A 13,048-nucleotide genomic window follows, 5' to 3' on the forward strand; every position below is an offset into this window, starting at 1 on the left:
CACCCACTTTGTGGTGATTTGTTATGGCAGCCGCAGACTAACACACCCAGTTTCTTCCTTCAGAAACACCCAGAGAAACACATTTACATTCATCTATCTTCCCACCTCCGGGTCCAAGTCCAGCTCCCAACCCAAGGAATACTGTGAAAGTCACCTTCTGTTTACACACGTCACATCTCTATATATCTAAGGGAGAAAATATAACCCGATTTTGGTCTAACATTAGAGATACCGAAAATGTTCAAGAATGACCTTACTGCCCTATGAACCCCACCTAGGAAAAGGTTTAAATAAATAGGAAGGGGCAACTCCCCCCACTTCCACTCTTAAATACGATATAATAAGCTCAGAACTGGTCCAGGACAGCAAGAATTAGCACGCAGTCCGTGGTGAAGGATGGGATTGGATCGTTAGAGCCTGTAAGAGGCAAGGGCTCACCTGCCTTTTCCACTGAATAAGGATGGGGGGAAGCCAGCAAAGGAGGAGCTGGAAGAAGGGTATTAACAGTGCCCGTGGGGGACTTCCCTGGCGGTCCAGTGGTTAAGACTCTGCGCTTCCAATGCAGGGAGCATGAGTTCAATCCCTGGTCGGGGAACTAAGATCCCACATGCCACGGGGCACGGCCAAAACAAACAAACAAAAAAACAGCGCCCGTGGCAAAAGCCTGGCATAGAGTTCCACTCAGCAGTGGTCTGGGTTTGGACTTCCGGGAGCACACCCTCACAGGGGTCTCGCAGATCTGGCTGTGACATCCTGCCAGGGTTGGTGAAGCGTGGCACTGTTGGGGTCAGGGATCAGCAGACGGAGGCAGGAATAAAGTTAATGAGCAACCAGGAGGCGACAGAGTTGAGCTGACCAGCCTGACCCCCACAGCTCAGCTGGCACAAAGAGAAAGGCAATCACAAAGGCGACAGACCTCAACGCAAGAACACTCAGCTTTCTTTTGTAAGGGGAGGGGGATCTAAAGTGTTTCACTTGTCACATGGAATCATCTCCCTGATGGTCTTGGGAGGAGCCCTGGGGTTATTTTTAATTGCTGCCTTGGTACTATTATTTTTAGGTAACAAAAGCATTCCCCAATGAAATTCAAAGTATCAGAAGACAGATAAATATAAACACATATATTTTTATCTGTTCACTAGATTAAGACAGATAAATATAAATGCATATATTTTTATCTGTTTACTAGATTAAGGATAGTGTTTCCTACCAGGAAACACTGCATTTAAAAAAAAAAAAAAAAGGAGGGATGTTTTAAAAGCCAGTGAGAGAAATGAGTGATTTTTTTCCCAGCACTCACCAAAACCTTATTTTTATTTATATATGTTTCTAATCATTATTTCCAAAAATAAAACTCGTCCTGTTTACCTGCTCACAACTGCTGGCTAATATGGGCAGCTCTGGAGCACATTTAGGTAAGTTACTTAGTTCTGTGCCCTGATTTTGCTGAAGATGAAAGCAACAAGCATAGAGCTTCCACAATGTAATCTTTAGAAAGACGTAAGAAAGGGAGTCCCAGTGCGGGCCAATCCCACCTGTGCATCTTACAAGTTCCACGGGCTGCCTTTGGATTTAGCCCAAGTGCTGCTGGCTGCACGTGCCACTCTGAGCCCTGCTGCAGCAAGGCAGACCTCCCCATTTGCTCTCATCAACTGCAGGCTGCAAAGCTGCAAAACTGCTCCAGGACTTTTTGATCTATTTGTACGCATCTCCACGGATTGGCAAAGGTAAAGGGAAGGCACTAATTTATCTTCTTTTGTTTCGAAAATATATCCTCCCTTGGACTGGCTGAAAAACCCGTTGTTAGCACATTAAGCCTCGTAACAAACATAGTATCTACCAGCACTGGGGAGGCAACAAACATGCCACGTAATCCATCATGAGTCTTGTCCTAAATTTTTTGCAAGACGTCTGTATACAGACCTCTCTATAGACGCTCTTCTATAGCTATTTCAACTGGTCTCATTCCCTTAAAGTCCTTTCCCCCCAGTGCATACCATGGCCAGAAAATAAGCTCCTTGTCTATAATTCAGGAGGCTGGAAATCTGAAATGGACCATGTAGCATGCTGTGCTGGGCACCCCACGCATGTATGGCTTTGAGAAGAGGACGGTGTGATGTGCCATGTTGAAACACATGCCAGTTATGCAAAACGAGACAAAGGACATCCCAAGTCCCATCAGGGCAGCGCTTCAGGAAATGCAATGGCCAAAGGATAAAGCCCATCATGGTTAAGAGCAATTTTCCCGGACGTCCCACTGATTGGCATGAGCAATCTCTAAAGCCGACCTTAACGGACGCCTGCCCTCTACAACCTTGAGAGTTGCGGTGACCACAGACCTAGGCTGAGCCTGTGCACCCCTGGAGAGAAGGGGGTGCTGGTGCTGAAGCAGTGGCGGCCAACTTCCAGGGGGTTAAGCTCTATGTGGCTCTGTGGCTGTACTTCAAACAATTCTCTGACCCCAAAAGCCAACGGAGGTATGAACTAATCAACACCATTCTTTATTTTACAGGTTGCACCACAATAATTGAATCTGACATAATGAAAACAGGTGCGTCCATGCTGCTTTGAGATTTTTATCTTCATTAAGGGAATTCTTAAACACGAGATTTCAGGTACAGTATTTTCAAGCCTACATAATCAGTTAGAGGGCAGCTTTCCAATTTCAACTTGCTTATACTCAAGGTGGTAATTTCTCTTTCTAATCAGCTGAGGACGGGAGAACTGCAGCCAGAAGGGGGAGGGGGGCAAAGCCAACAATTAGAAGGAGGCTGCTTATTTTACATAAACATTTTCCAAAGGTGGAGGAGAAGGGAAAGACAACAACCATTTGCAAGAACATTTTACAATAGTCTTTAACTGAAAAACACCATTTGACACTGTTTTCCCTACACCAACCTTGCAAGTGCAGAAGTGGAGGTGAAAGTTTCATTTTTACCTTCCTCGGGTTCCTGTGGTCATGTGAACAGTGATGTAGGAAGGAATTGGCTATTCTTCTCTATATTATTCCATTACTTTCACCAGGGCTGTTTGTCGAAAGCCTGCTCAACTTCCTATTTCTGCTAACACTACACAGCCCAGGGCTTAGATGGCTAGGAAGTGACAGCCACGACAGGCTTTAGACCTACCAAGAAGAGGTTTCAAGGGTTACCTGGACAGCCAAGTTCATTATCCAGACACCCATCCCAAAGGGCAACCTGCCAGGCAAATTAGAATCTGCACATAGTATAGATAGAACTCCCACAGGGAGTGTGGATGGATAGACAGATGGACAGACAGACAGATGCACAGACAGAAGAGCCAGTGGCATACTCCAGGCTTTTGAATGGACTCACACTACTGCCTAGAGCTTAGACCTCCTGCCACATCCTAGTGATGCAACAGTCACACCCACTGCCTGCTTGGATGGGTCTGAGGCCACAGCCTGCTCACGACAAAGATTTCAACCTAAGCCAACCCTAAGGAAGTAAGACCCCCTCGTTATAGTCAGTACCCTCTTTGATTCTGTTACCAGGTAACTTAAGATGCCATGTGGGATATGACATCCCCAGAAGAAGCAGGTACTTAAAGAGCCATTGCCAGGGAATTTATGGTGGAAATCATGAAGACAAAGGGGAAGAGTGGGCTCACACCTTTCCCCTGCCCTCCCTTCAAACAGTAGGGCTTACAGCAACCTATGTTGCCTTTTGCTTTTAAGTATTTCTGATGAGTGTTGACTGGAAGGGATACATGAGACTCTTGTTTTAAGTCCAGGAAAATTCGAAGGTCCAGCTCTCCTAACTTAGACAGTGAAATAACTCTTCCCCGCTTGGAGAGGAATGTCCGGTCATTTAAGAAATAGCTGGGTTGGTTACCATCATTTGCACTGAAGAGCAAGCAACTAAACAGTCTGTCAGAAAGGGCTTCCCTTTTCAGAAGGGCTCGACTCAGCCACAAAGAAGAACTGAAATAAAGAGCCAATGGCGGAGATTCTGCCCACATCCAGTGGGCCATTTCCGCTCTACATGTTATCACGAAACACCCAGAAAGAAGGCTCCCTGTGCTCACTCACTCCACAGTTGTGGCTGCAGAAAGTTCAGTGCTTTAAGAAGCAGACAGGTTCCTTCCTCAGTGAGGTCGACACAGAGCCACCAGGGTTTGGTAATTGGGGTCCTCCATGTGCATGTCCTCTCTTGTGAAGCCTGTTGGCATTTGAACGCGAACCTAAGAACTCACCTAAAATACACACTGCAGCTTGATGGACTGAGAAGGGCCCAGTTCATGCCCTATCCTTCCCAAGGACTGCACTGACCAGACAAGGGAAGGAAAGATGCTTCTAAAACCACTGATGGGAGGAGAGTGGCGCGTGCAGAAGGTATCCTCCTAAACAATCCCCACAAGCCCTAAGCCAGGATGGACGAATCCGCGGAATGGGCAGCAAGACTGTGTTGAGAGCTTGCTCTGCTTCTGAGAAACTAAAAAGGACCAAGATCAGGGAACTGCCCACAACTGCGCATCTGAGCTCTGCTTAGAACTGCAAGAGGACTAAGGTGAAGGCAGTGGGTGCTGCGCAGGACCTGAGCCCTTCCCTGCAACCAGGCTGAGCTCTGAGTTTGCACATCTTAAACAAGGCTGCCTGGAGGGTAGCATACGTCCACGACGTATGTCCCCCGGGCCCCCTCCTGACACCCCAGGCTGCCTTGAAGTGGCCACTTTTCATCCAGAGAAGCAGATCTCCAATTTAGGAAACAGAGCCCAGGCTACACACAATACCCCAAATCCTCGGGTCCCTGGAAGGGACATCTGCTGTGCCAAGGTCAACCAGTAGGGTTATACCATTATTGTTAAAGCAACTATTGAACACTGCACCCTATGAGCAGCACTCTTTCACGTGTCCTTGTATTTAAATCTCTCAACCATCTGTTTAAGACAGGCTCTATCAGCATCCTCATTTTTCCAATAAGAATACTGAGGCTCAGGTAAGTCAAGTCGTCGGAAGCACGTAAGGAACAGGTCCAGGCTCAAACCTAGGTCTTTTTGACTCTATGTCCAACACTCTCTTCCCTGCCTCTCAGCTGCCTACAAACCTAGAAGACCTACCCAGTCTTCTCCACCCTGTGGCCACAGACCCCAGAGCAAAGATCCTGAGGGCCTCCCAAAGAGAAGCATCAGCACACCTGTCCTCCCAGCCGTCTGTGTGCTGTCCCTCCTCTACCCACCTCAAAGTACCCACTGACTGTAAATGGTCACAGAATTAGTACTAGAGTGGGCTCCTCTCCCACGTGACTGGTAATTTTTATAACATCTCTAAGATGAAATGGATTGCTGTTATCTATAACAAGGGAAGAAACAGAATTAGCAACTTATTAGTACTTCTTGCTTTGAAAAACTTTTCACCTCCCAGACAAAATGCACAGCAAACTAGGAAATGATCTGAATGTACAATTCACTAAACCAAGACCAAAGCTTGATGGAAATAATTTTATTTCTCATTGGTTGGGGCTACATAGCTCTTATGTAAATATGTATAACCATGTTATTGTTATTAATAATAGCTAGTATTTATAGAGTACTCACCACATGTGAGTATCAAAGTGCTTTAGATGTACCGACTCAGTTAACCCTCACAGAAACACTATGAGTTTTAAAATTAAATACCAAGGCACAGAGAGGTTAAGTAATCAGCCCAAGCTCACAGAGCTGGCAAGAGGAGACACAGGAATGAATCCTGGGTCTTCTGATGCTCATCTAATAAGTCAGAGCTGCCATGGGTGCTTGCTGTTCTCCACCTGGGAATTTTAACCATTAACTTAGAGTTCCAATCATTAAGCAATACTGCATCTCATATAAACACCTAAGCACTTAGGTCATATCAAATACAAGTGTCTTAGAACCACATCAATTCACTTATCCTATGAACCGAAGTCACTGATTCCACTTTTCTTCCTGTGTATCATCTCTTTTGCAGATACAGATAGAGAAACAGAAAGCAAAACTAAATTCAAAGAACAAGGATGCTGTCGTCCTGGCCTACAAATTACCAACGGCATCTCTGAGAGGGAATAAAATACAGGTGACGATTCTTCACCTGTAGACTGGGTTCTAAATCCACATGGGGGACTTTCCTGGTGGTCCAGTGGTCAAGACTCCACGCTCCCACCGCAGGGGGCTCGGGTTTGATCCCTGGTCAGGAAACTAAGATCCCACATGCCGCAAGGTGCAGCCAAAAAAGAAATTTTTTAAGTTTAAAAAATAAAATAAAATAAATCCACATAGGAACCATATAATCAGAATTACCACTGAATGTCCCTTAACCGCCCCCCACCCCCACAAAAGGACAACATACTATATTTGGTGAATGTAACTCTTTACAAGAGCATGTATGTAAATAGATAATGCACACAAATGCACAGAATATAATAGGGAACATGTATGACAAAATACAGGTGAGTAAAGTGATAAGTATTTTGACTCTACTTCACAGGAACATGGTTATTCAGTGGTGTGTGCAGTTAAATCTGTGCAAGTTAAACGTGCTTGTTAAGTTGGAAGTAAGGTACTGGAGAAATGGCGCTGGTCCAGAGTCTAATTCTCCACCGCAGCAAGGGCTCAGCACCTCGTACACACTCACCTGCCCAGTCACCTGGCGGGCCCTGACCCCCAGAATCCAAGGACCATGGGCAGCTCAGCATGAGTCCCTGTGGCTCCCACAGCCTCTGCAGGAGGCCTGGCACAGACGTTGAAACCAATGTCAACTTTTGCTCTCTTTCTGCAACCAGCCAATAACATTCACAGATTTTTCTCTTTTTTCCAGGCCTACTTCTATAGGAAAGGCAGCTGTATCCTCATCGACTTTGCGACATTACACTTACTCATGCCTGGCCAGTCAGTATACTAAGTGAACCTGGTCCCTGGACAAGGCAGCACCCCCAAGCTTGCTTTAATAAGATGAGCAAGAGAAAGTCACAGACCCTCTTGCTCAGGTGGCCTTGGTAACTAGAGGAAACTTCTGCAGCCTCATAGAGAAAAACACCATTCGGGCAGCCCACAAGAAGATGAGTTTAAATGCTGAGTGGTTGATTAGCAAGGCAGGGCCGCTGTGGAGAGGCCTCTGGGCCACCCTTTTTGTAAGGTATCTAAATTTGAAATGGGGAGAGTTACCCAGTTCAGGAAAGAGCTCTTGCTCACTTCACAACTAATTCCATTTCTTCGACTGCTAAACACACAAGAGGAAACCTCCACAGAAACTGAGGTATGTACACAAAGCTGGTTGAAAGGAATTTTCAGAAACAATTTTTTTCCCCTAAATGATTATTAGCTAAACATTTTCAACTAAGCTATAAGAAAAAAAAAATCAGGGTAATTTTATTTCTTCCTACCTGGGGCTATATAGTAATTATGCAAATGGCAGGGAATTTGTCACTTTGAGTAACCATAAGTGTGTAAAATAATTTGATTAAAGAAAATACAGTTGCCTTAGTCATCATACTAATTTGACAAGGACTTTAAAAATGTCTCTCAGCTGTCTGCTTCTGGGTTAGATATGCAAAAGAAAAACAGAAAAACATCTTCAAAATGATGCTCCTTTAGGAAAAAAACAGAAAAAGAACAAATCCAGCTGTTTCACCTCAGCCATTAATTGCAAGCCCACTGAATGTTCTCAAGCCTAGAAACAAAGTGACTATAAAGCAGTGAGATGGAACCTTGTTGACACAGTCAGTCATTCATCTCCTTACATTGTCACCAAAACCTCAGACTTCATTTTTACATAACTCTAAATAGAGTGAAGGAAGTCAGACAAAGACAAGTACCATATAATATCGCTTATACTTGGACTCAAAAAAAAAAAAGATACAAATGAACTTATTTACAAAACAGAGTCTCAAAGACATGGAAAACAAACTTATGGTTACCAAAGGGAAATGGGGTGGGGTGGGGATAAATTAGGAAGTTGGGATTAACATATACACACTGCTGTATAAAAAATAGATAAACAACAAGGACCTACTGTACAGCACAGGCAACTATACTCAATATTTTGTAATAACTATAAGGGAAAAAATCTGAAAAAAGAATATATATATATGTATGTATAACATATATATGTATAACTGAATCACTATGCTGTACACCTGAAACTATACTTCAGTTAAAAATAAACTATTTTAATAAGTATAAAAGCTAGACTATACTTCAATAAACTATACTTCAATAAAAATAAACTATTTATTTTAATAAATAGTAAATCAACTATACTTCAATAAAAAATAAACTTTATTTTAATAACAAGCTGCAAAAAAAAAAAAAAAAAGATAGGGACGTGCCTATTCCTGGTTCATAGGAACCTCCTGTGTGCCCCACCCAGAGACTAAACTGGCCTTTTTAAGTTTTCATCCTGAGGAAATTCAAATGTGTTTGCAATTGAGCCTCATCCATAATAGCGCAGAGGTCCCCGAGGTCTTAATTTCCTGCACACATCCTTATCACCTCCAGTCCTCACTCATTTGAGAACACACACAAACCTCTATAGGAAGGGCTACCCTCAGTGAATGGCCTGGAATATCTCAGTGGGTCTCCCCCAAACACCAAGTGCACACAAAACAACTTTCTCTCTGTGCAGTTCCCATATGCCTGTGCCTTCTCCAAACAGCCCAAGACTTAAGCAGGTGTTACATCCTTGCAAGTAGGTCAGGGCAGACTGGAGCCACCAGAAGCAAAGATCCAAGTAGAGGAAAATTAAATTGCATTCTCTCTTCTGCACACAGTGACGATCAAACTTATTATTTTTTTAAATACTTATTTATTTATTTAGTTTGGCTGCACTGGGTCTTCATTGCAGCACACGGGATCTTCGTTGTGGCATGTTTTAGTTGCAGCATGCAGGATCTTTAGTTGCAGCATGTGGGCTCGTAGTTGCAGCATGTGAACTCTTAGTTGCAGCAGGCATGTGGGATCTAGTTCCCCGACGAGGTTTCGAACCTGGGCCCCCTGCATTGGGAGCGTGGAGTCTTACCCACTGGACCACCAGGGAAGTGTTGGTCCCTCTTCTTAGGCAGGAAAAAAAAATATTTCCTAGCCAGTCAGGCAGTTTAAGTGACTACAAGAGACCATCTCTGTGACTGTTGTCTTATCTGAAGCAAGATTTCCAGTTAAAACACTGGCAAGGGTAAGAGATTTCAGAATCCACAGCTGGCCCAGGTTGCACCCAGGTCACCTTATCTATATTATCATCATCATCAACTTTAGGTGTCAGGATCAAAGTCCTTCTGTATTTCCCCAGGAGACCCCAGCACCCAGGCCAAAAGTTGCCGGTCCCCTGCCTAGCTTAACGATTGCTGGCTTTCTCCTATATAGATCTACCTTGAGTTTGGGCTGGTTCTTGAGGGGAAACAGACACACACACACACACACACACACAGAGAGAGAGAGAGAGAGAGAGAGAGAGAGAGAGAGAGAGAGAGAGAGAGAGAGAGAGAGTCCAGCTCTTCAAAGTTGCTTCTCAAATCACAGGCAACTTCTAATTCAGTTCTGCAGTTGGGCAGCTTATACCAGTGTCAGCGAAGACACTAGGGAATCTGTCTTTTCAGAAAGAAAACGGAGCAATGAAATGAAGCCTCCTCATATGAAAACAATGGCACCTGGAAAGACGAAAGAATAAGGTAGCTACTACGTGGACTTGGGACTCAGATAGGAAGTAATGTCATAGGCAGAGAATGTGCAAGCTCCCTTCTCTCCCCGAAAGTAAGCAGTGTTGGCAGGGCCCCAAGGTGTGCCCTTCATCAGGTATCTGAAAATGCTTCCTCAGAGGGGCAGGCTGATTGCCAGGGTAAAGATCCCATATAACACACCTTGCACGTGGACCTTGTGTGTGTGATGGCCTACAAACACAGGTTCTCAGGTTTCTTAAGAAAACCACCATGAATGGAGAAAATTGCCTTTCCTGGGAACGTCCTGCAATGTTTCCTTCTCAAATTAGCCATAAAGAAGTCTCACATCACTGAAGAAACAACAAACTTTTAATTCTACCTCCCAAATAAGAGATGAAGAGAAAATTCCCAAAAGGCCCAAAAGAGCAAAACCCATGGCAAGCCGATTCAGTCAACCCTGACAAGCAAACTATTTTCATCAGGTTCAGATGGCGATGGAGAGCCAAGAGCAGCGGAGTAAGGCAGAGGCCTGAGCACCTGATGCCTCCACTCTAAGTAATAACAATGCATTCAATTTCCTAAGCCCGTCCTCTCCTAGGCCTCCATCTGCTTTCTGCCAGTCACCTGTTGACTCCAGTTACCCTACCCCTCAAACCAGGCTCTCCATTAGCCCAGACAGGAAATGCCGGGAGATCCCCACCAGGTGGACTCAATTCCTCCTCTGCCTGCCACTCAGCCATTCTGGGATCAGAGTCTACTTCCTATCTCCCGGGGCCAGCCTTGCCTGTAACATCCACCAGCCCTCTAATTCTTAACTTTCTAAAGGGGCTTCGGCCACTCATCTGATCGAAGCCCAGATTCCTTTCTTTCCAAAACCCTTAAATCATTGCAAGCTAAAACCAAGCCCATGCCTTATCATTCATGGTGTGAAAAGTTCTGATGGTGTTTTTTTTTAAGAAGTAAAACCTTTTATTTGTAAACGGTGATCTTCCAAATCTGTGTCCACAAATTCCAAAACCCATAACACTCTGTATACTTCAAAAAATTCAATTTTTGCCAACATTAGATACTGTTATACAGAACATGAATAATCCATTCTATTGAACAAAATTGGTTTGAGGTAAAAACTTAAAAACTGGAGGCAGCTGTTGATAAACACAGCCCTGGTTAGGTATCACACACTTTGTACATGCTACAGTACAGACCTACATGTATTTTTATTACTGTGCATTTGCATCTTAGTAATACATGTCTCTATTTTAATATTTTAATGGGCAAATTCCCTCCAAGGACACTCTGATGCACTGACCCCCACCCCCAAGACACGGTCATCCCCTAATTCCCAAACTCCGAAGGCCACAGGTACTGTCTGCAACTATGTATTCGAACTACAAGTGCATTTTATAAAACAAAAATCTAAACAGAAATGAAAATGTGCTTTTGGCTACAGGGTTCACCGGCAGCATGCACGTCATGGATGCAGCCAGTAACAGGGATTTAAATGCCTCTCATCTGACAAGGAGCAAAGAAAATGCATTTGATTTTCAGAAACCCTGTAAGTCTGTCACCCCAGGAACCGAGCTGAATTTGAACAACCCTCTCTTGTAACCACATAACTGACTTTATCCCACACCAAGAGACCAAGCCTGGTTGTACTTCCCCCTGACAGCAAGTCCCAATTCTTAGGAGGCTGTTTATGAATGGTACAGGGCACCCAGCGACTGGCCCTCATTAACTGCACCCCAAGGCCAGGAAGAAGGGATTAATGGTACCATCAGAAAGAGCATGGTTCTATCGCAGGATGTAGTTCTCCAACAGCCAAAACCTTGTCCAATTCTATCTCCATCAAACTTGCTCACTAACACTCAAAATCTATGACATTTGATTTCAGTTTCAGGTCAGTGGCCAAGTAATGTCTTACTATACACTCTGAAAAATCCTGCTTAGTCAGGACCGTACTTGGGTCTGGAAGTGCATTCTCTAAAACCCAAGTTGGGACCACCTGCGCGGGGCAGGAGACAGCGGGTAAAGTAGGTATTTGACTGCTGAGTCATTACAAGCTATTTCCTCTGGTATGTTATGCACCCCTGACCATTTGAACATTAAAATCCCCCCTCAGAAGGCAAATGAAATCGATGTACCTTGTGCACAATGATGCAATACCCCCTTGGGAACGAGAGACCACGGTGGGGAATTGAGGTCTAAGAGTGGGTAGCAAAAACTACACAAACTCACAGCTGCTCTCCAGGTACTGTAACTTTATCCCAGACGCTGAGAGATGGCTAACGGGATACGGAGTGGGAATATTACCCCTGCAGCCCCGGCTCGGATCAGGGCCACACTTGGGCGCATTTTACTCTAAACTGTTAAATCCCTCCGTAATTGGCGGATGGAGAAAGCTACCGGAGAAAATGATGCATAATGGATTTGTTCTCCCGGAGGATGGAATGCAGAGTCGAGGACTCAAGAGGCTAACGGGCTTTTCTTTCCATGTGCAGGTCACCTGAAAACCGAGATGCTTTCCTCTGCAGGGGGGCTCCTGGACTCACCCTCTGGCTGTGCTTTGGCGGGAGAGGGATGGTTTCACGCCCACCTGCCCGCTCAACCCGGGTCCTCCCCGCCAGCCTCCGCCGGCCGCGCGAGCAGCTGCGGGCATCAGCGGTCCCAACGGCTCCCGGTTCGCTCAGCAGCCCGGGCCGGCAGCTCCCCCGGCGGCCGCCTCTGCACCACTAGCCAACCTCCACGCCGGGCGGAGGTCATGCCCGCCTGCCCCCGGCGCCCGGGCTGCCCCCTCCTCCTGTCAGCTGAACACCCGGGAGCCGCGCTGGGGAAGGGGCTCCGCGGTGGAGTTGGCACGGGGACTCACCAGGTACGCGCCCACCGTGCCCTGCGCCAACATCAGGGCGCACTCGGACACGAGGAAGATCTTGATGTTGGAGAAGCAGGACACCTTCTTTTTCTTCTTCTTGTTTCTCTGCGCCTCGTCCCCCTGCAGCTCGCCGCTCCGGCCGCCGCCCGACGAGCCGCCCGGCTTCTTCCCCTGCATCCTTCCCCCGCCGCCGCCGCCGCCGCCGCCGCCGCCGCCGCCGCCGCCGCCGCCGCCGCCGCCGCCGCCGCCGCTTTCCCGCTTGCCCCGGGTGTCGGGGCCGCTGCCGGGCGGAGGTGCGCGCGGCGAGACTGCGTGCTGTCCCCGCCCCGGGCCCGCGGCGGCCACCCCCGTCCTGCCGGGGCTGGAAAGGTGGAAGGCACGGCTCCTCGCAGCCGCAGCCGCCGCCGCCGCCGCCGCCGCCGCGCTCGCCCCCTTCCTCCTCCTTCTCCTCCTCCTCCGCCCTCCCCTCGCCTCCTCCTCCGGCTAGGGCTGTGCCAATCACAGGGGCTCCTCGCGCAGCCCGCCGCCGCCGCCTCGCCGCCGGCGGCTGCCC

At 46.7% G+C, this 13,048-nt stretch overlaps 1 protein-coding gene across 2 annotated transcripts in view; it reads right to left on the reverse strand.

The window, feature by feature from the left end:
- SLCO3A1 (solute carrier organic anion transporter family member 3A1) overlaps window positions 1-12,692 on the reverse strand; it is a 337,444-nt gene extending 324,752 nt beyond the window's left edge. For both annotated transcript variants that reach the window (XM_081226813.1, XM_081226812.1), the window contains exon 1: window positions 12,493-12,692. In XM_081226813.1, coding sequence (XP_081082939.1) covers window positions 12,493-12,672 — 180 coding nt within the window. In that variant the 5' untranslated portion in view covers window positions 12,673-12,692. The remainder of the gene's footprint in view (window positions 1-12,492) is intronic.
- Window positions 12,693-13,048: the final 356 nt, after the last annotated feature.

The sequence above is a fragment of the Mesoplodon bidens genome, assembly GCF_964165515.1.
Source record: "Mesoplodon bidens genome assembly, chromosome: 3".
Classification (NCBI taxonomy): domain Eukaryota; kingdom Metazoa; phylum Chordata; class Mammalia; order Artiodactyla; family Ziphiidae; genus Mesoplodon; species Mesoplodon bidens.